We start from the raw sequence: 24317 nt of genomic DNA, 5'->3' as shown, positions 1-24317 counted from the left end.
GCTTATGCTATGCCCGCATGATGCCGGCTTTGGTCTTGGCAATATCTGATTGCCTTGGGATCCGATTTTGACACTGTTAGCTCTCTTTTACTAAAATCTAAAATTTATTACAACAAGCATATATGTATGGATTGACATGGATTTTTCATGCTGAAACACTCTAAAATGATGTACTTTCACTAGTACCTGGTGGGCAGCAGCTTTGGTTCCACTTTCCTTGCCATTTTTCCTCGATTTTGGTGATTTTTTGGTCATTTTCTACAGTAAACAACAAGTAGTTTTGAACTGTCTACAGTCTTCCAGCCTGAATTATGGCGAGTTCGTCCACTGATCATGCTATTTTCAACATCACTAAGCTTGATGGTATGAATTACTCTTATTGGAAGAGCCAAATTTGACAAGTGTTGGTGTAGAAATCGCAAATCAAACCTTTGAGGTTAAGCGGGCATCCGCCTGCAACTATGCCAGATGAGGAATGGCTTGAGCTTGATGAGTTATGCAAGTCCACCATTGTATTGTCTCTCACAGAACAGGTTCACTATAATGTCTTTGAGGAAGAACAGAGTACATGGCAGTTGTGGGGGAAAAGATCAAAAATCTCTATGACAAGAAAAGTCCAGTGAGTCAAATGTGTTGGCTGAAGCAGCTTATGGATCTGCGCATGAAGGAGAATGTGACTATGTCTGCTCACTTGAGCCAGTTCCATGCTATACTCAAGAACTTGACTTCATAGGACATCACTTTTGCAGAGGATGTCACTCCTCTTTTCTTGTTTGGTACTCTTAATGAGTCATGGGATGTATTCCGCACTGCATTATGTGCTTCTACTGCTACCTTGAAATTATCTAATGTTGAGAGTGCTCTTCTGTAGGAAGAGGTTAACCATAAGATTTTGGATACCTCTCGTGTGTCTCATGCTATGACAGTTAGAGGCAGGAATGATGGATATGGAAAGCATGGCAGTAGTAGTGGCCGTGGACGGGATTCTCAGAAATCTCGGTCCAAGTCTCGTGGGAAGTCACGTAGCAAATCCTGTGGCAGGAATGCAAATGTTACTTGTCACCATTGTGGGAAAAAGGGCCATATTAGGCCACAATGCCATGACTTGTGCAATGAAAGGCGCAAAGATAAGGGGAAAGACAAAGTGTAGGATAAGTCTTCTGATTGCAGCATAGTACTTGCAAAGTCTAGTGTTAAAATTAAAGAGATCAATGTTATGCAGCCTGAGAATGTTGATGATGATGATTATATCCTAGCAGCTTCTTCTAGTGCTTCGCAAATGACAGAGATACACTCTATATATGCACAGTGTTGGCTCTTGGACTCAGGTGTGTCCTTTCATGTGACACCTTGTCAAGAGTGGTTTCATTCATACCGTATTGTTTCGGGTTCTGTGCGCTTGGGTGATGACAGCTCTCTTGATATTGTGGGCATTGTTTGATGTTAGGCTGTAGTTTCCTTCTGGTAGCAGTTTTGTTATGCAGGATGTATGTCATGTACCTGCTTTGACACACAGTCTCATGTTAGCTGGACAGCTTGATGATGCAGGATATCATGTATGTTTTGGAGACTCTGCATGGAAGATCACTCATGGCAGACTTGTGATTGCGAGAGGTGCCAAGGCTAGCAGTCTCTATCCCTTGATTGTATCAGCTTCTTCCCTTGATCATGTTTTGTCTGTGGGTTCTATCCCACATGTATCTCTTTGCCATGCCCGTTTGGGCCATATGTCTTTGAAGGGAATGAAAATGCTTTCTGGTTTGCAGTACTTATACCGCCCCTTGATTATGCATGTTTTGATTCATGTGATCATTGTCTTTATGGCAGGCAGACTAGGTCTATGCATAAGAAGTCTGGTAGGCCACGCATGAGTGAGCCCTTGGCATTGGTATATTCGGATGTCTGTGGGCCCATGCCTTGTCAATTTATGGCTGGTGCAAAGTATTTTGTTACATTCATAGATGATTTTTCACGGAAAGTTTGGGCTTATCCCATTAAGCTAAAATCCAATATCTTGGTTGTGTTTCAGAGATGCGCAAGGACAAATAATGGGGGTGAGTATGTCTCACGTGCTTTTGAGCAGTTATGTGATGAGAGGGGTATTAAGCATCAGTTGACCGCCCCCTACACCCCCCCCAGAATGGTTTGGCTGAGCGGATGAATAGAACCATCCAGGAGCGTGTATGCAGTATGCTTAGCCATGTAGGCCTACCACAGAGCTTTTGGGCTGAGGCAGTCAGTACAGTTGTGCATGTCATAAACAGATCACCCTCTAGTGGTTTGGATTTCCAGGTTGCAGAGGAGGTATGGGCTGGAAAACCTCCCTCTTATGCGCATCTCCGTGTCTTTGGATGTGAGGCATTTTGCCATGTGCCAAGGACAAGAGAAGTAAGCTGAATCCCAAGAGTGTCGAATGCATTTTCCTTGGTTATGGGGATGCATGCGAGATGGGTTACCATCTCAGTGAGCCCTTGGCATTGGTACAAGATGCATAGGCACCTTGAGATGCATAGGGTACCATCCGCAGTCATGATGTAGTCTTCCATGAAGACAAGATGCATAGGCACCCTGAGAGAGTTGTTGAGATCCATAGGGTCATATTTCAGGAGGAGTCGAGAGTTCCCGCACAGCCAGTTGGACAACCTACAGCTACAGCAGATGCTCAGGGTCAGGGCGTTGGATAGGCAGCTGGGCAAGTAGTAGAGCCTGCCGTGAGACGGTGTCTACTAGAGACAGACATCCACCAGATAGATTTCAGCCCTCGATGCATTATGTCTTGGTTACAGATGCATGAGAGCCTTTCACTTATGATGAGGCTATGCACATGGGTGACAGTCACTCCTGGGAGAGGGCTATGCAGTTTGAGATAGACTCCCTGCATAAGAATGACACTTGGGATTTGGTTTCCTTGCCTACGGGCAAGAAGGATTTGCCATGCAAGTGGGTATACAAGCTAAAAAGTACCCCTGGACACCCCAAGCCGACATACAAGGCTAGATTGGTAGCAAAGGGTTTTAAGCAGGAGCATGGTGTGGACTTTGATGAGGTCTTTTCTCCTGTGGTTAAGATGACCACCCTGCGCTTAGTCTTGGCTTTGGTTGCTCAACTTGACTTGGATTTATACCATATGGATGTCAATACGGCTTTCTTACATGGGGACTTGTATGATGAGATTTATATGGAGTAGCCTAAGGGCTTTGCAGAACCTGGCAGGGAGCACCTAGTATGCAAATTGAGGAAAAGTATTTATGGCTTGAAGCAGGCACCTAGGAAGTGGTATCATAATTTTGATGCCTTTATGCAGTCACAGGGCTCCAGCCGGAGTGCTATGGATCCGTGTCTTTACACAAAGAAAGCACGTGATGGTTCTTTATTGATTTTGGTACTCTATGTGGATGATATGCTGATAGTAGGGAAAGCTCATGATGAGCTAGATGCTCTTAAGGCTCAGCTCAAGAAGAGCTTTGAGATGAAAGATCTGGGACATGCTACTCACATACTTGGTATGCGCATTAGACGTGATCAGGGACTCCTCTACTTGTCACAAAGGGAGTACATTCATAAAGTCCTTGAGAGCTTCCACATGCAGGACGTAAAGCCTATTGGCTGTCCATTGCCTTCTTATGTGAAGGTATCACAGGCTGATTGTCCGCAGATAAAAGAGCAGAAGGCCAAGATGGCGAATATTCCCTATGCATCCGCAGTGGGCAGTCTTATATATGCCATGATAGCCACTCGTCCAGATATTGTCTTTGCAGTTGGTGTTGTGGCACGCTATATGTCTATACCTAGCAAGAAGCATTGGGATGCCGTGAAGGGTATCATGAGGTACCTGAAGGGCACTGCAGATATGTGCATATGCTATGGCAGCCAGGATACAGGAGTCGTGGGATACACTGACTCTGATTATGCAGGACATGCAGATAGTAGAAAGTCCACTTCCGGCTATGTATTCACCTATGTTGGAGGTGCTGTTTCTTGGATGTCCAGGGTGTAGAAATGCACAGTCCTTTCTACTACAGAGGCCGAGTATGTTGCAGCCACTGAGGCTTGCAAGGAGGCCATTTGGTTGGGTCGTTTAGTTGTTGACCTTGGTATTGATGCTATCCCTACACTGCATTCGGATTCTATGAGTGCTATTCAGTTAGCCAAGAATTCGGCCTTCCATGCGAAGACGAAACACATTGAGGTGAGGTATCACTTCATACGTGGGGTCGTTGAGAACAAGTTTGTTGATCTTGTCAAGATCTCGACTGACCAGAATCCTGCAGATCTGCTCATGAAAAGCCTCTCTACAGAGCGGTTTACCTTCCTCAGGAGGTTGATGGGCATGGGATGAGATGATGTCTTTCCTCATCCTGTTGTACATGTGTACATGTTGTACTGTCTTTTTTTCTTTTTCTTTTCACTCCTTACTGGGGCAGATTCGCCTTTAAGTGGGAGGTTGTTGGGGGTAAAGGCGCCTCTGTCTAGCCGCCCGTGTATTACTACACTGACAGTCACCGCCACTGCACACTGCAGGTGGCGGGTGCCCATCACCGTCACTTTGTTATTTATTCTTTTAGTGACAGTTTGAATAAAGGAAGGCCCGGTTACACATTGTGACTATTGGAGTTCCCATTTCTAGTCTCTCCCTTTCTTGCTCTTGCTCTCCCGCTATAGCTCTTGAGTCCAACCTTCAATCCATCGCTCCCTTTCACTTTTTGCTTTCTTTTTTCCCCCTCCATCCATACACATCAAAGCTAAGTGAAAAACTCATGTCAACATGCTTTCAAAAGCATGATTTTCTCTCCTTCCCTTTCACCCACATAATCATCATTAGTCCTCTTACCTCTACATATCCCTCATCATAACACGTGCTTCGAATCTTCTCCTTAGGGCTTGGATTTATCCATTTTTCCACTTACCTCAAAGACATGAAAGGCATGATAGCCCTCACACATTTACTTTGATTAATGTTGATGGCCACAAAATGGATACCTTCTTCTTTCTGACTTGCTTTTATGGAAAGTTATGATTCACTATTCCAACTAAGTTCTCGAATGCACCATTCAGCACTTCAATTAACGAAAGAAAGTTTTATTTAAACTTCAACATAGCTTGTAAGAGGTCAATCAAGATTTTCTTAGTCCCTCAATTATGCTTTTATCCTCATATAAGCACCATTTGTTAGTTGTCCTCCAATAAAAAAGTAGGCATACCATCAAGGAAAAATCTTTTATGTTCCTCTTCAAGTTCCCAATGCATCTATCCAAGCCCACAATCTTATTCCTCCTCATTGAAGAAATAAAAATCTAAACTACGTTGCTCAACAATCCAAAACATATTGAAATGATGGTAGGTTTATTCCTGCTAATCACCTATCATATATCCATTCTCCTAGGTTTTTGTGAGTAGATATGTAGCATCATGACAATGACCTCTTGAAGAGGATTTGCCATGTCCCCTTCCTGAACTCAAGTAAAAGGTAAGAGAAGTAACAAAAGATTTCCAAGCCTTCTCATTATTAAGGCCACCCAAAGTAGATGAAACCAAATCATCATCATCAAACATCACATCAATAGAGTTGCTAAGGCATCTACAATGCTTCTCGCCTTCAAAACATACTCATATACATACATTTTTTCTTTCTTCAAGGTATCCAACTCTTGCTTGAGTTAAATATTCCATACCTTTATACTTATTGATAACATATTCTCAAAGATTATCTAAGTGACAGGTGAAGTTTCTACATTTCTAATATGCCCCATCATAGTGTTATCAGTAACTACAAATAACCAATACATTGTCTTTTGCATCCCATTATTTTCACACCTTTAATTCTTTTGTAATCAAAGGATTATTTAGATATGATTCCGTTTCTTCACTTGAAATGAAGTCATAGAGGTCTTTTCCAATAAGGAAATTCATTACACAAAACTTCCATGATGGTTGATTATTCTTATCTAGCTTCTAATTTCCATTGTTCTCGGTCATTATGACACAACTGAGTACCAAAAAACAAGCAAAACTTCTATAACCTTTCATACTCTAGTAAGTTACTCATGAATATATGTGTGCATCATGTGGGTTCAAAATAAGCTATTTATTAAATATCATTTTTATACATTTTTTACATATAGAAGGGTGTAATATAAAGGGATTATTTATAGATTGAATAGAAAAGGGTTATGTTTTATTCAAGAAAAATTTACAGATAAGGATATTTATAAATAGATCTTGAACGCATGTGATGTAGAAGATATATATATAGTAACTTCCCCGAGCTTTCATAAGATGTGCATAATAATAAATCGAGTAATTTTTTTTCACTGACTGCTCAATAATATATATAGCATACAGATACACCTTACATTTGCTTCTTGATAAACAGCTTAGAACTTACAAATGTGAAATTTTTAACCTATGTACCAAAGAATGATCAAAATAGCCCAAATTATAGTATGCCCTAAAATTATTGTCTACAATCCTACGGAGCTAAAATAGGACCTACAATCTGAGATTTTTGCTCAACCCTACTTCGAGTGCCTCCACAAGCACTATCCAAAGGGAAAGAGAGAAAGAATGGGAGAGCTTCTTACCGATTACTTGCTTGCTTGAGTCCTTGCTCCTTCTCCTTCACTTCAACCTTCAAAATCGGCCTCTCTTATAGTGGCAGCACTCTGATATCATATCATAAATCATGCGTTGGGGGGACTTGCTTAAGCTACTACATCGAACAAATATAATACACATAAGAGGAATCTTGCTCAAGAACATAAGAAGAGAATTGGAGGCCAAAACATTTCTTGTTGGTTTTTCTTCCTTATTTTGCCCACAATGTGATGTGCACAAAGTATAGATAAGATATAACATAAACAAAAGTAGCCTTCTAAGTCAAATAGTACATAACTGACTATACAAATCAATTGGTATTATTATTATGCCAGTTTTAGGTATGTGTAACTAGCCAATAATAAGTAGTAAGTAAGTGGCCATGTGAGGATCATAATAACCACCACCAATGGGCTAGGTATAGACATGTGGACCTATCTAACCAAGCGCCCCATCATCAATATCCATACATGTTGAGCTTGCCATCTCAACACTATGATGTGTCTTATATGGAAGTATAGAGTAGATGGACCCTAGATATTATTACATGGTCCTCCAATTATACTAATAGTACTACTGATGAGTACCTAAAATAGAAGGATATGGTGGTACAAAGGTACAATTTGAATACCTTTATATCATTATATGTTCTCTTACACCAAAGGTTTTTGTAGAAATCCAATGATGTGCTATGAGATTACTATAGGGAATGTATGAGGAATAACAAAATGCATTAGAGGAACAAAAGATAATAGCAATAGTTTGAATTAACCTAAAAGTCATCAAGAAGAGTAGGGGATGCTTCATAGCACTTTTTTCTCAAATCCTATTTCGACATATATCCTTTTTATTGGGCCAACATCAAGTCTCGATGCTCCAAAAGGCATATGCAACATCTCTTACTTCACTGTGACAATATTATGTCGAGGCAATTGTCTTTGATAGGCACTCAATGGCAAAAATTCCTCATCATCTTTAATTTCAAGACGACAATCGGCTACATCATTGTTTCTCAATCAACAACCAAAATACCTACTACTCTTGTATGACTCATTTGTGTTGCATCATTGGAATTATTCAACACAATTGTCAAAGAAGATCTCTTCAAGAAGAGCTCATGTGTGGAGTAGGGAACCTTGAGCTGGCTAAATATGTTACAGATTGGATAGAAGAGTGCTCTCAACATTACCTATTGATAATTGTAGATCCTGAAAATTTTAATGAAGCAAGAGTTATTGTGATAACTCTCTCTGGGCACCAATTGTAAGCCCTAGTATTTGCTTGTGCCAAAACTTTGCCATAGTTGAACATATCTACTTTCTTGGCTTTGCTCCATACATTGTAGATGGATCTTTCTTTCCCTAATCTTCCCTAATTCATTTGTGTAAACTATTTCAGATAGAAGAGAAGTGACATTTTCTTCTTTAATTTTAATATATGAATTATCCAATTTAGAATTAAAGGATTATCTTGATTTACGAGACTAAAGTAATCATGGGGCCATTTGCTATGCATCATTTAGCTACCATTGGGAATGAAAGATAGAAAATAAGAAGAAAGCTAGGAGGAGATCATGGCTTGTGTGCTTCCAATTATCCCATGTATTTTATTTCATCTCTCTCTCTCTCTCTCTCTCTCTCTCTCTCTCTCTCTCTCTCTCTCTCTCTCTCTCTCTCTCTCTCTCTCTCTCTCTCTCTCTCTCTACACACACGCGCGCGCGCGCACGCACACACATGCGCGCGCGCGCGCACACACACACTCTTCCCCGTGTATGTATCCTCTCAGCTTTTTTTCCTCCACAAAACGTTCGTGTGTGTGTGTGTGTGTGTGTGTGTGTGTGTGTGTGTGTGTGTGTGTGTGTGTGTGTGTGTGTGTGAGTGATAACGAATACTTGAAGTGTCCATGTATGTGTGGTTCAAGAGTTCACATGTCACAATTTTTCAATAAATCATCCTTTCACACTTGTATGGCCTCTCATGATAAATTCTTTTAATGATGGCAGTTATATCACAAGGTCCCAACAAATATTGAGGCTTTGAATAGAGCAAAAATAGGAGCTTCAAACCTATCCATAGCCTCTTGAGATGAATAGGGAGAAATTTACCATAGTCCAATGGGAGTCCCACTTCATCAAAGTAGGGATAAGGCTACAAATAAGACTTTGTATGCTCTAGAGACTAGTCTTCAATCAATAAACATCCTCTAATACATCCCCTTGTAGTTGCCTCAAGATAAGATGTTGTAGAGCCACCATGGTGAGGGTAATATGAAGCAAATCCATCCAATTGAATGTTTGAACCATTGAACTTTTGGAAAACATCAAATGAGTGAGATCTCTCTCTCTCTCTCTCTCTCTCTCTCTCTCTCTCTCTCTCTCTCTCTCTCTCTCTCTCTCTCTCTCTCTCTCTCTCTCTCTCTCTCTCTCTCTCTCTCTCTCTCTCTCTCTCTCTCTCTCTCTCTCTCTCTCTCTCTCTCTCTCTCTCAATCCATGCTACCTCTTCCTCTTTTTCTTATTCGCTTTTTTTTCTTCTTCTTCTTCATTGTTCTCTCTCCTAAAGTCCATGCCTCCTCCTCTTCTTCTTCTTCTTCTCCCTCCTCCTCTTCTCTATCTTATTACAAGAAAGGGTAATCACTTCACCAATCATGCAATCTTGCGGCCTACTTTGATGCAATCCTGCCATAACTTCTCAAAGAAGGTGATGTCCATTAGAGTGTTAATTTTGATTCTATTAATGGTGTTCTCAAAGAGAGAGGCCATGGTGATGAAGAGCTCTTCTTGAATGACAAATAGCCATTTTTGTCGCTCAAAGCATCTATTCACCCTATCTCAACTCTCTAACATCATCTAGATTTGTGATTTAACAAAGTCCCTTTCTAATAGATGTCAATAGGGTTTGAAATGTACAATATGCTTCATTTTGTCTCCCAAATACATCACAATGAAATTAAATAGAAAATATGATTCTTTTTGTATCTCTAATCACAAAAGTTCCACCCCTACATTATTTGGCATCAAAACCACAAATTTGATTTACAGGTTTCCACTTTTATCATCTTTGATTGCAGCTCCCAAGTATCATGTTTGAATGTGTTGCAGTCCACCCCCACAAATCAAATTGTAGACCATATCAACCCCACCATTCATGTTGAATATGTTAATGAATCTTCACAAATACCTACTCCTACACCTATCTCCTAACATGTTAAACCTCTTGATGCTCATTTTGCAAAAAATGTTGATTGCTCTACCGCCAAAGAACATGTTCTAGTGGTGTTGCACTACCATTGCTATAGCAAGTTTCATGATTCATATTGCATCTAGCTCAAAATACAAGTTGCAATATGTCTAAGATAGGTCAAGGGGCACACTAAAATCACTCCTAAATTACTAGCAACTTATGTATGGACTATGTTGTTCATTACAACTTCAATGACATTGACAATCCTACATGGTCTACTCTTCTAGGTAGCAACTCCAAATTGGCTCCTTCCTATCCACCAATTATTTCAAACCTTATCCTCTATCACACTTTATTTGGTAAGGTTCACTATCTGCTCTTATAGATGTGTTCACAAATTATTACAATTCTTAGAGCCATTTCCCACAGTGTGTTTGCCCATGATTTCACCAAAAACAAGTCCCTTCTCATGAGATGATTGTCTTGTATCATGTTTCCTACAAGACATTTGGATGTGTTCCCCCAGTTGACCCCCTCATGTGTGTAGCATTAGCATGGTGCCATGCTAGCTAGGTGTCCATCACCTAGTATTGATGATGGGGATTTTTAGTAATCCCATTAATGTTAATTATGAAAGAGCCTAAGTAAAGCCAAAATTATTATAGAGCTCCATACCTAGAATCTTTAGAGTTCTTCGTGTCAAAATAAGGAATTACAAGCCTAGAGACGTCACACTCTCATACAAATTATCAAGTTTCATGTCTCAATATACTCCCAATTATTCTACCTTCAAGGCATGGGAAATGACCCTCTCTTTATGCGCCCTCCTTACATGAGCAACCATATCACCTATTAACTTAAGCCTTTTTATGATTCCATTCCTATAAAATTATCTCCTCAATTAGATGGTCAGATTATAGATATGGAAATAACATAAGAGTTCTATTCAAAGAGAGACTTATATTGGTAGCCAAAGATGTCTTCTTTCAATATTTACTATGTGTTGTACACCTAGGCTATGCAAAGCATGTCACTAGGCCAATGCTTCACATGGGGGGTCAAATAGATGTGATAAACACAACCAAAAATCTCATAGTATATAGGATATGGGTGACTCATCTTGTGAGAAGGGACTTGTTTTTTGTGAAATCATGGGAAAATACACTATGGGAAATGGCTTTAAAGGATTGTAAACCATATGTAAATGCATGTATAAGATAAGATAGTGGACCTGACCAAATAAAGTGTGATAGAGAATAGGGTTTGAAATAATTGGTGATCAGGAAATATTAGATTTGAGAAGAGTAGATTGTGTAGGAACCCCAATGTCATTGAAGTTATAATGAACAACATACTTTGTACTTTTCAAGAAGTCACCAATAATCTACATAGGAGTGATTTTAGCATGTCCCTTGGGCTATCTTAAAAGTACTACAATTTGAATTTTGAGGTGGATGTAACACCAATCACACTACTTTACTACAGCAATGGTAGCATTACATCATCACAATATGTTCTTTGCTAGCAAAGCAATCAATGCAACATGAGTTCCAAGAGGTTTGCCATGTGTGCAGGCAACTGTAGGAGCAATTACTTGGGCAGCTTCAACAACATATTCAATGTGAATGGTGGGGCTAAGATGGTTTGTAGTTTGATTTCTGGGCATGAATGAAATTACAGTGTTGACCACAACATATTCAATATAATAGTTGGTAGCTACAATCGAAGATGATGAAAGCTAAAACTTGTCAAATTTGTGTTTTGATGCCAAATACTGCAATGTTGGATCTTTTGTTATTGAGGGGCCAAAACAAATCATATTCTCTATCTAATTTCATTGTGATTTATTTGAGATCCAAAATGAAGCATGTTCTACCTTTCCAAATCTATAGACAACTATTAGAAAGAAATCTTGTTAAGACATATAAACACAAACGTCAAAGAGTCGAGATAGGGTGTAAGAAACACGTTACAAATGCCTTGAGTGAGAAATATGGCTACATCTCTCTCAAGAATTCTTCATCACTTGTGCTTACTTTGGCTTTGGCAACATGCATAATATACCCTATGAACTAATGTTGTAGATAAACTTATCTTAAAATTTTTTAGTAATAAAATGTAACCAAAAATATCTTTTTTTTTAGTGTGTTTAGCATTTCCAAAATATAAAAAAATGGACATCTATTGCATTATCTATAGTCTTTGAGAATGTCTATCAACCTATGTTATTCTGAAACAAAATATAAATGTGATTATATATTAACCTAATTGCCTTTACAACTTAGCCATACCTACTTGCCCTTGATATATCAGTGGGACAAATTTTGGTAATAGTGTGTGTGTGGAAAACCTTTTGTGTTGCTTTATCACTATCTTAAATCGCTTAATTAAGAGGGTTTGAACTAAATATGGGCATAGTTTTAAAGTAAAGCTATACTCAATTTACCCAAGTTTTATTGTAATTTTACTAAATTTTCTTTCCTTGATTAGATGTACTTGGAGACAATCAATGGCAACTTATTTTTATACATGAAATACTTTTGATTAATTAGCTCACCAATATCAGGACTTGCTTAATCAAGAGTATTTTGACTTAATATAGGCATACCTTTTTAGTCAATGAATGCATAAGCAACACAAAGTTTCCTTTCATTGGTGTTTAAATTTTCTTTCCTTGATTAGACTTAAAAAAAGACAAATGCAACTTGTTGGTAATTGTGCATCATGACATAGATTAGCTCAAGCAATAGTGAAATGATGTAGAGAAACATAAGGTCATGGGTTTCATTTTCATGGTTAAAGGTGTGGAATCTTGTATAATATATGACGTAAGAAGGTGATTATTGATCCATGTGGCTCATCACCAAGATGGATGTTGTAATGGGACCACTTGCAAAATCTATGATCAAGGGTTTTGGTGCCCCTTGACTAAAAGTATCGATGTGAGCCCCGATATTTAATCAATACAAATCATTTTGTGTCAAATTCTTGGAAAAAAATTTGGTGTTATCTTATGTTGCTAGAGTAGGGAGATTTGGACCCAACATGGATACAAACCTAAACAAAAATATACATTAAGATACTCGACTGTGTGTGTTACTGAATCATGATACTTATCCTACTTATATAAATTTAGATATTCAACTGTCTGTGGAATGAATCACAATACTTATTCTACTACACATATCAAGCCTATAGCTATTCCAATTCATAAGGAAATTTTTCTTGATTCTTTATTTGGCTTGAAAAATCTTAGTGCTTGGGAAGACTCCCTAAGAGTTCACGCATGCACCTACACTAGGAGCTAGGCTAGCCATTTGTTAGGCAAATGCTAGTGTATGCAAGGAAAACAAAGCTATGTCATTGATATCTCCATGAATAATTATACAAGAACCACCTTGGGTTCATTGTAATTTTTTTCTTTGATCAAAGCAAGACCTCTTTGAAGCATTTACTAAGTTATTCTACTCATTGTGAACTCATTTTTCACAAAGAGTATTTCACTTTTACCATAACTTCTATAATGCTCTCTAACTCTAAATCCATTGTAACCTTTTTAATGTTGTTAGAGTCGTACTAAGCTAATTAGTTGGCTATGATAGCATCATATTAGATTAACCTTCTATGTGTTCTCTATTACCACTCTTTTGAGCTCTTCTCTTAGTTTGCAATTTGTTTGATATTCAAAGATCAAACCCCACTTGAGACTTCATTATATCTTTAATTTTTTTAAATCTATTAGTGCCATAATATTGAGCTAGTTAGGCGGCTATGGTGGAGTTATACTAGATTGAGCTTTTATTTGTGCTCTATCCAATCGATCACTCTTTTGAGCTCTTCTCTTAGTTTGCAATTTGTTTGATATTCAAATATCAAACCCCACTTGAGACTTCATTAAATCTTTAATTTTTTAAATTCTATTAGTGCCATAATATTGAGCTAGTTAGGTGGCTATGGTAGAGTTGTACTAGATTGAGCTTCTATTTGTGCTCTGTCCAATCGATCACTCTCTTGAGCCCTTCCCTTAGTTTGCAAAACTATCTGAACTTGAAAATGTGAGATCAAACCTAGCTTATGCCTCCATCACCACCTCCTTATGCCAAAAGGTTCATTTAACTCTCCTCCCCAAGAGAGAAAGAAATCACTTTGATCACTAATCATTGGTTGCTAATATCGGGCTATTATTATTTGCACTCTTATAGCATGATGCATCTACAATGGTGCTTCATGTGTTAAAGGCTTTAACTAAGGAATGAGAAAAAAAGGAGCCACCCATTTTTGGCAACTTTGTTGCAACATTGGAACCTTCATCATCCACCACTCCAATTCCACCAAACTTGACACCTCCAAGCTCTCCATTGAAATAAGGTGGAAGCGCACATTGTCCGAAAAAGGGTTGTCAAGGTTAGTGCTTTAAAAGCACTTTAAGGCACTTTTTTCCATAGGTCAAATGGCAAACTAGTTTTATCGTGTTATATATCAATCATATTGCAAAGAAAAAAAGAATTCACCTCATTTGTCCTCCCTCTTTTGGGTAGTGTCATCAAGCATTAGGGACCTAGAACCCTTTTAATGTATGTACCCTAATGGTTTTCCATATTTCTCCTCCCTCAATCAATCAATGGGCAAAAAACAACACACTTCTTTTGAGTAGTGTTGTCAACCTTTGGGGAATTCTTTTGGCACCCATACCCTAGTTAGTGTTCATACTATAGGCAGTAGTGTCGGCAATCTAAGGATAGATCCACACCCAACTTTTACTAGACTTTGTAGAAGTCTTGAAAGTAAAGTGGATATGGTATGTTATGCTCTTTCAAAATGTGACTATCTTTACTTGTTAAACATTATTAACTTGTCTACATGGCAATACTGTCACAACTTTGAAGGACTACAATTGAAGCTGCAATCAATAAGTGGAAGGGTGGTGAGAAGTTTAAACTTTTAGCCTGCTACCATCATGTTTACTTTTGGGTATTGCAATCATCTAATGGGAAGAAGACGACGACGACGACGACTTCTAAGGTGTAGAGCACTTGTACTTCTTTGATATCCTTTTGAGTAATATAATTCCTTAATTTGCCAGGGAAAATTTTTTTAAAAACCAAGAATCTTAAAATTCATATGTATATATTATTAGTTTGTATCATGTATTTGTTTTAAGTATTTTATTTAAAACCTTTTTTGCATCTTTTACATCACATATCTACACTAGAGATCTCTATATTAAACCCAAGAGGTGGTCTATGAGGGATAACCATCATGTTATTATCTCTTTAGGTTTTCTTTTCCCCTTTCCTTCAACAAGTTTCTTTAGACAAACTTCTAGCGGTAGCTCACTTTGCTATAATTTTTATCAATCCATCCTATTATTTAATAGATATTGCCCAACTATATGCTATAAATTTGACGTAAGATCCATTTCCAAATTGAGTAAAATAGAGCCAATCACAAAGTTCATAGGCAACCGTCGCCACCCTGGGAAAGAGAGGACCATATACCATTTAAAGAGAACATCTATAAGACCTATTTGAAGCCTATGAAGATTACATGAAAATTTCCTAAACTCTTTCATACAAGCAAAGAAACTACAAATTTGCCATCCATGACCACTCGCGTGCACAAATCCATTTCCAAATTGAGTAAAATAGAGCCAATCACAAAGTTCATAGGCAACCGTCGCCACCCTGGGAAAGAGAGGACCATATACCATTTAAAGAGAACATCTATAAGACCTATTTGAAGCCTATGAAGATTACATGAAAATTTCCTAAACTCTTTCATACAAGCAAAGAAACTACAAATTTGCCATCCATGACCACTCGCGTGCACAAATTTAAAAGGATCAAACATACAATGAGCCACAATGGAAAAGAATATAGACTAAGATGAAACCAGAATGGTTTAACTAGGTGGTGTGAACTATGAACTCTATGAGACTATTGTATGTTATGCGTGATAAAAGGATGTACAGTAGAGGGCTTTTTTCAAGGTAAGGTTACACTCGCGACCTCGTGTAACCTTTCAGCAAACCATTGGCTGACTTCTAAGCAAAGGACACTCAGCACGTCCTCCTTTTCCCCACACTACTAACACTCAACGGCGTTTCCTTTTTGGCACTCGTCACATCAATATATAGTTTTGCCATATTAGGTGAAGACTCAAAAAACTTCTGAAGTTCAGAGAAGAAATACCTGTATCTGTCTATGCAGCAATAAGTAAGACCGTTGGTACATTTTTGCCAGTTATGCATAACACACTATCAAAATACCATTATCGCATAATTAAGCAGGATTTAGAATATACTGAGTACTTGACATATCAAAAGCTGCTTATAAAGGAGTTTAGAGACCGACGGCTCAATACAAACATCAGCTTAAGGCATGTTACATGAAGCAGGGTGCAGATTATTCATTCTCATAAAGAATTAATGACAGGTACATCCTATACTATACAAGTGATGGTGCTACCAGCGCCGTCGCCTTCTTCCATACCATAAGGCAAAGAGAGACACACCTACGGCAACTGCAACACCTGCAGTAACTTGAAGAGCGAATGATGGAGGGTCCTCAAGCAGCATTTGACCTCTTTCGGTGATGGATGAAATGAGAGAGGAATGACTCGAGCTAGCATCCTTAAGAGAAAAAGGGAATGCCAGACCCTGGGCAGCCAGCAGCTCCTTGTCTTTGATAGGAGGCCTTTCCCTAGCAACCATTGCCAATGCCGCGTATTCTTCTTTGTTTCCTCCCTCCAAGAAAGCTCCAACTAAGAGACCCTTGTCTACCCAAAAGGCACCAAACTTCTTATCAGCCTGGCTTCCAAACATCACACACTCTCCAGCATTGTCACCATAGAACTGCCATGACAATGTGAAGACCCTAGAGTAAAAATATGGAAGGTAATCATAGTTCTGCACTTTCTCAGGGAACATTATTGCTTGGACAGCATGAGCAGCAGATTTGCGAGCATGGTCTACATGTTCTAATCTTCTCACATCCCCGTAGAGTTTCAATGGGAAGGCTGCTACATCACCCACAGCATATACATAGCTATTGCTAGTTTGCATCTTCCCGTTCACCTTAATTCCGCCTTTCTCCAAGGCAAGTTGGCCTTCAAACAAACTAATATTTGGTCTGATCCCCACTCCCACAACAACCATGTCAGCTTCAATGCGTGTTCCATCCTTTAAGATTACTGCACAGACCTACTTCAGCAGTTGAGTATTGTGTTAGTTTGTACATTTTATAAATGCGTCAAGGTAGAATAATAAAGACCATCAAGCTTGAAAATACACAAATACAGTGGAATAGAAATAAGATAATGATTTTAACTGCAATTGACTCCCCTATAAAAAGACCAGCTAGAAGTAATATGGACTGAAAACATGTTATATGTGCAAACAATGCTCAATTATTGTACCTTTAGAGATGGACCACAAAAGGAATATTGACTCTAAAAGTGACAAACACAGCCAACAGAAGCACATGATTGAGATAAAGTCCATGCTAAATGATATGGCAAGCCTTGAGACAGATTAAGCAATGCCACAGATACAGCACGTACCCTTTTCTCACTGTCACACTCAAAAGCGGTCATAACAGTGCCTTTAATGAACTTAACTCCTTTCTTTCTGTAAAAATCCTCATAAAATGCTGCAATCTCGGGAGTGAAAAGGCGAGCCACTGCCACAACCATAACATTAGTCATCAGTGCACTGAACATATAGAAAAGGTGCCTAAAGTACATATTGCAATAGCGTTAAAGGAGACATATATAAGACGTGAACTTACTGCAGTGACTCTCAGGAAAAACCATTGTGACCTGAATTTTGTTTGCAACTAATGCAGCAGCACATTCCATACCAATGTAACCACCACCAATCACAACAGCTATTCCACCTCGACAGGATGCCATCACATCAACAAGTTTGTTAGCATCATTTATGTCACGTAGATAGCATATATTCTTGGCATCTGCTCCAGCCACTCCAAACTCTTCAAGCTTTAGCACCTGGAACCATATACAATCAAAAGAGGGAAAATACAACTCTCAATACAGAGGATACAACCTAAATACTTCCAAAATCCTAGACTCCTGTGTGAATGCGTATGCGGAAGCACAATGGGATATCTTTGTGTGAGTGTTGGTTTTTTTTTTTTTTTTTTTTTTTTTAAAGACAGAGAGAGAGAGAGAGACACACCACAAGGGATGTGTTGCATAGTCCCAGGTTCTCCCATGGTAGATGTATCTTCTGCACTACATGTGATGAAACCCCAGTTCATCTTTTTATCTCTTGGCCAGTTTGCAAGATAGAATTTGGACTTCATTTCCGGAGTCTATATGACATGTCAGGCCGCCCTTTCTTGGGGTTTGGGAAAGATGACGCCCACAGCAATGTTATGTCCCATCATATATGTTCCTTTCATTTTACACAATGGACAAGATGATGCCCAGAGCGACGTTATGACCCATCATATATGTTCCTTTTTGACTCAGCCTCAGGTATACACACTCACCTAGGTCATGTGCGAGGATTGCTGTTATGGCCGATACTTTCAAAGGTTTCTACTAGTTTGATACTAAAACAGGTGGCTGCTCCATGTCTGGATATCGTTCCCACCACCCCTCTTGTGCCCACACCATGATCCCCTTCGATCGTCCCTGTAGCATTGTATTTTTCCACCTTTAGACTTACCTCAGAATTTGTTGCCTGTTTCCGAGTCTGCTTGGCTGTCCAAAAGGCCCTTTGTAAATACTTCATTTCATTAATTCAAACAACTTCACAAAAAAAGAGGGACAGAGAGAGACCATACACGCAAAGACGAGAGTGGGCAGTAGACAAAGGGCATCTTCAGCTAGCACGAAGCTGAAAGGAATCGCATGTGCACGACAGACAGGGACAGCAGATTTCTTTACCACCTCAATGAGAGGCAGAGTCACAACAAGAGGGTTCATCAGCTGGGCTACAATTCTACCCCCCTTCGGAATTGGTGGCACTATCAGAATTGTCAACAAAGTTACAATTTGAGAGGTGCAACAATAGACCTAGAAATAACATAATCAACTTGCTTAAAGAGTTCTAAGGTATGTTTTCTTGGAGTTACATTGACCTAAAAGGAATTACACTGCACATACTAACACATACTATTTCAACCAACCTCGACGCAAAGCCTGTTAAGCAAAGATCCAATGAATTCAAGATACATGCACCACATTAGAGCAGAGCTGAACAAACTCCTCCAGGCCAGATTAATCTATCATATTGAGCATATGGACTGGATACCACCCATCATTGTGGTACTCCAAAAGAACGGTAAGATCTGAGTATGCATGGACTATAGAAAGATAATTACACCTACTAAGAGAGATCACTATCGGCTGAAATACATGGAGCACATGATTGAGCATGTGGCAAGTAAGGAGGCTTATAGATTCCTCCATGAATTTTCAGACCATAATCAAGCGTAAGTCCACCAAGAACATAGGCACAAAACGTCCTTCGACATAGAATGGGGGTATTCGCATATGTAGTCATGCCTTTTGGACCAATCATCTGTGCAAGGCTGAAGCTGCAGGAGCTGGCTACTAAATATGGAATTGATTTAGACATTCTTGAGCAGCACTTGAATTCAGATATGGATAGGGATCATGATTGCCAAGATGAGGGTCCTCAGAAGGGATTCTAAGATTGCAACAGCATATGCTGGTAAGCATCAGAACTTGATGCAAGAGGAACTGCAAATGGAAGGTTCAGATACAATGATGTTGTCCATTCCCATCATAGGAAGTGTTGGGTATGGAGCTCACGTGTGTGAGCAGCAGGCTATAATGAATGGTACTCCCAAGAAGGGGGGGGAAGAGAGAGAGAGAGTCTTGCACGTATACAAACTCAAGGGAAAAGATTTATAATGATAGGTGAGATAAGTAAGATGAACGTATAAGTGATAAGGCCTAAATATAAAGGCTAAGATATCCACCTTCACCTTTGACCCTTAATTAATGTTGAGTGATGTAAAAGGTGTTCACACCTAAACACACACTTTTACACACAATAATGTGTGTTTACACATGAGGATAAATATATCTAACAAACCTCGCCTTCAGGTTATGGGTGATTGAACCCATGACACAAAACATACAAAAAAGGAAAAGGGGAGGTCTTGCCTCAAAGAGGTAGTGTCTAATCCCGTACAATGATTCTGGAAAGGAGATACATGAGAGGTGCAACATGAGGATGATCATGGCATAGTCTACCAAGAAGCTCAAGGACCGGAAGTAAGACATGGTTCAAAGGTACGTGTGCATGGCTCAAAGACTGATCAAAAACCAACATGGCTCAGAGGCACTGGGCACATGACTTTGAGGTTAAATATGTGGATATAGCTTTCAAGATGAACTCAAAGGTAATGCGGGAAGTGGTTGCAATCCCCTTTGAAATATAGCTCCTTCGTGAATCGGAAGAAAAGAAAATGAAAAAAAATACAATCCATTTTGGCTTAAAATTCAGGCAGAGGACCGCACACAATTACTTCATAACTGATGGAAAGGTCTTAGCACATGTGTGCACATGGCCAATGTCTAATTTCAATCACATATTTTTATTTTTATTTTTCACTTTTATATTTTTAATATTAAAAAAATAAATTTTGGTCAAATAAAAATCCCCCCTCAATGTCGGATCTCAAGGATATTGTGATTAATATTGATCACTTGCCATGGTAACGCCAAGCACTAGATGCTTGGCAAGTCATTTTCCACATCATGTTGAAGGCAACAACCATGAGCAGTATTTCCAGTATAGTTATCAGGTACAAAAGGTATGGTACGATAAAAGACGGTACTAAATGGTACCTTATGACTTTATACGATACGGTACGATATTAGTATGGAAATAAAACCATAAATCATTAAATGATAGAACACACGTTTAAAGTGAAAATAGCCATTTCATTACAAAATAAGATGAATACATGAGGGTGGCCCTTGCAATCGCATGCATTGCACACAACATGTGATATAACTAGAGTCTAGTACATATATGGATAATGGATCATAGTGGCATATGGACATAATGATAGTAGATACAAAAAAGAGAGAAACCTATGAGTCTATAGACTATAATGAAGCATCACTATCATCATCATCATCATCATCATCAAAACCATCTAAGTACTTATCAAGAGACTTTGAAGATGACTCTCGGTGTCGAATGATGAGAGACTCTCATACTCATCCTCACTGATGAGGTTACCATCATCATCAAATGACTCCTCAGTGTCCGATGATGAGACACTCTCACTCTCATCCTCACTGATGAGGTTACCATCATCGTCAAATGATGGCTCTCTAGGCATCGACTGTGTAGACAAGGGGGATGTCATCATTTAGGCACGAGATGGGAGCTACTAGAGCCCTGCCTTACATATGTCTACAAGCCACTCGAACTACCCCTCCTCAATGTTGGAGGGCACCGAATGACCATACCCCTACAACCCCCTACTCCAACTCCTCACCCACGAGCATGCTAACTGCGAGTGTAACGAGTATCTCTACTCTAAGCTCTCTATAGAGCTTCGCAAATATCATCTCCTCCTCCTCATCCGTCTCCTGATGTACACTTAGAAGAGTGTCGCCCATCAACTTAAATGCATCAACATTCACCTATATAGTGAACAAAAGATTGTAAATGCTAAAGTCTAAATTGTGAAGTATAATCTTTCTCTACTATCTCTAGAACATATGCATGTTGTGTCTATATGATCATCATGCAAGCACGTGCCTCCACCAATACTGCTCTAAAGAAGTAAACAAGAAGGCACATAGTGGACCCCTCGCAATCACTCATACGTAACACCCTATAAAAGAGAGTCACGACAATGACAATGGCATGAACTTTCTGCCAAAACTGCTCATTGAGGCACAAGCATTGCATGGATTTGGCCTTCTCTATCTCATGCTTATCCCACTCATTTCATAGAGTGGATCATGCAAACCGCACCTCATAAAGGTGCTCAAGTGCTAACCATATGTAAGTAAAGCAAGTTGAAGAACGCTTCTTCAACTAAGTGTACTATGCTCATGATACATCGCAAGCACCATTACCTTTATCGTGATGAAGGTGACAACTGATGTGGTTTTGTAAACCACCCTCTTCACCTACTTAAGCTTCCCAATGTCCTCCATGAGCAAGTCAAAACAATGACTTGCACATGAAATATGCACAATCGAGAACCAAACGGCCCATGTATCGACAATTTGATGCATTATCAGTAAACTTGCACCACATTCGAGGGACCCACCTCCAACCACAAATTACAATCCTTAGAGAGAGAGTTGAGCCTCGAAAGATTCCAACTTTCAAGAATCAAGAAAGATAAAGGCTTGGGGGAAAGAGAGAATCGAGATAGATATTAGAGAGAATAGGGAGACAGAAATTATGAATAATGAAAGGAACAAATTTCAAAGACAATGTATACCTCAATGATAGTTTGCTGAATATGGCGATAGATGAAGGTACATGTTGTTTTTCTCTCTCTCTGATGCCAGGAGGCATATTTCACGGTGGATTCCGTGCCATGATGGATTCCGTGAGGTTTTACGGTGGATTCCATAAACTTTGATGACCGGGGCTCATACACAAAGTGGATTCTTTGTGAGAGAAGTTGATGGGACGGCTGTCCTTTTCGGGCATTTCATTAATTTAGTGTGTACATGGGTGATTCCATAGCGGGTGATTCCGCAAAATACATATTAAATTAATAAACGTTTATGAGTTTAGAGTGTGCACTCGTAATAAATTAAGGTTAGGATTTATTTCTAACCAGTTGATTTATTTATGTAGCTGAAGACTGCTAGGTATTCACTTTTGTCGGTTTAATTGTATTATTTTACTAACGATTGTGAATGCTTCAGTTGATGTGTAGAGATAGCAGCAGTGGCGGAGGAAAGCATTGGAGGATAGCGAGTATTCGATTTATGGATTATATTTTGATAGGCGCCACGCCTATATTTTGTCATGCCTATTTATTGAGGCATCGATTATTTATTATTATTTTGTATGCGCATGGGCGCACGGTTATATTATTTTTATTTGGACATTGTATTGGGCGTGCCAGACTCTTTGGGCACCGTCCATTAGCTTTATTCCTATTTTTGTAAAAGCAAACTCAAAAGCTAAAAGCTTGTTATATTTTTGTAAATTGGGCTATTATTGAGCATGAAGAGAAAATATACATAAAATACATGCTTTGTGAAGCGCTCACACAAGGCATGGGGAGAGATTGCACCCAATTGGTCTCTTGCTCTTGTCATTCATGCTTTTTACCTTGTAACTTGTGCAAAAAGTAGAGTTCATTGTTCTTGGGGACCTTCCGGCAATCACTACGCGAGCATACAACGTCCAATCTGCGCACTAGTGGTATCAGAGCGGAGCTGAGATCAAGAGCTTCCAATCGCTACCCATCTTATGCGAAGGCAGAGCTCCTGGAACGATCGGGCTCTACGGTCAATCTCGTCGCGAACCGTCGATACAGGTAGACTTCTGGCGATCAAGAACCCCTGTTTCTGTTATTGGATCGTGAAGGACCAGGCTATAGTGACGGAGGACCACTTCCAAATCTCCTTCATCAAGTCGTGGAAAAACAGTGAGAAATCTCCATATCCAATCTTTTCATAAGCTTAATAGTAAAGCTTATAAGCTTTAAAGAAGCTTAAAAGCTTCGAATTTGATCCGCAAGGTCTTTGAGGACCTCTGAAATTTTCGCGTCGTCAACAAAAACGGACCCCCCCCCCCAACGATTTGCGCCGTTTTGCTGCCAAGAAGTCTTAAGCTTAATCAATTAAGCTTAGTCACATAAAACTCTCAATCCTGCAAGTCACAAATAACTCCACGTCACACACAGTCAGTCAGATTTGGCAAGTCTACCAAGTTGAAGTATTGCAAGTTCCATAAATCGACTAAGTTCTGCAAGTCTACAATTCTGCAAGTCACATAAGTCTGCAACTCTGCAAGTCAGACTAGTCAACTGGAGTCAGAACTAACTTGTGCTCAAAACTCCTAGAAGGATTGTTCCTGCGCAGAAACTCCGAACTGCAAAGTTGTTCATTGGAAGGTACTCTACCCATACGCAGGTTTGCTGAAGCATTTTCAGCATACGAAGAAGGATAAAACGCAGATTTTTCGAAGATTGTGAAAGCTATACCCAAAAACACATAAGCCTTGTATTCCCAAACTTGAGCTACGCTCATCCCGCTAACTTGATTTTGAGTGAGAAAGGTCTTTTGAGTTTTGCAGGATGACGAAACCACATATGGATGATCTTATGGCTGAAGGCGACCTACCTGAGCCTACGATGGAGCAAAAGCTGGACTTAATCATGATGCAATTGGAAGAAGAACGAAGGGCTAGGCAAGTATTGCAAGCTCAACTGGCAAATTTACAAAGAGCTCTACCGACAAAGAAGAACCTCAAGCTGAAGATCTTATTCGATGTACCATCGACGCAACTCTTGAAGCTCAAACCATCCGCAAGGAATCAAAGATAAGTAA

General features: G+C 39.3%; 1 protein-coding gene across 1 annotated transcript in view; it reads right to left on the bottom strand.

Annotated features, from left to right (window-relative positions):
* Window positions 1-16022: 16022 nt before the first annotated feature.
* Window positions 16023-24317, bottom strand: part of LOC148028927 (monodehydroascorbate reductase 4, peroxisomal-like) — a 30825-nt gene continuing 22530 nt past the window's right edge. The window contains exons 3-9 of the mRNA XM_087688511.1: window positions 21288-21431; window positions 20992-21127; window positions 18584-18766; window positions 18466-18500; window positions 17561-17780; window positions 17334-17452; window positions 16023-16974 (exon numbers count right to left, since the gene is read on the bottom strand). Coding sequence (XP_087544637.1) covers window positions 16237-16974; window positions 17334-17452; window positions 17561-17780; window positions 18466-18500; window positions 18584-18766; window positions 20992-21127; window positions 21288-21431 — 1575 coding nt within the window. The 3' untranslated portion in view covers window positions 16023-16236. The remainder of the gene's footprint in view (window positions 16975-17333; window positions 17453-17560; window positions 17781-18465; window positions 18501-18583; window positions 18767-20991; window positions 21128-21287; window positions 21432-24317) is intronic.

This window comes from Lygodium microphyllum, chromosome 11 (genome assembly GCF_053477565.2).
Source record: "Lygodium microphyllum isolate KBCC chromosome 11, Lygodium_microphyllum_v1.1.10, whole genome shotgun sequence".
NCBI lineage: Eukaryota > Viridiplantae > Streptophyta > Polypodiopsida > Schizaeales > Lygodiaceae > Lygodium > Lygodium microphyllum.
The sequence above is the reverse complement of the archived record's forward strand: the minus strand, read 5'-3'. Positions and strand labels throughout refer to the sequence as shown.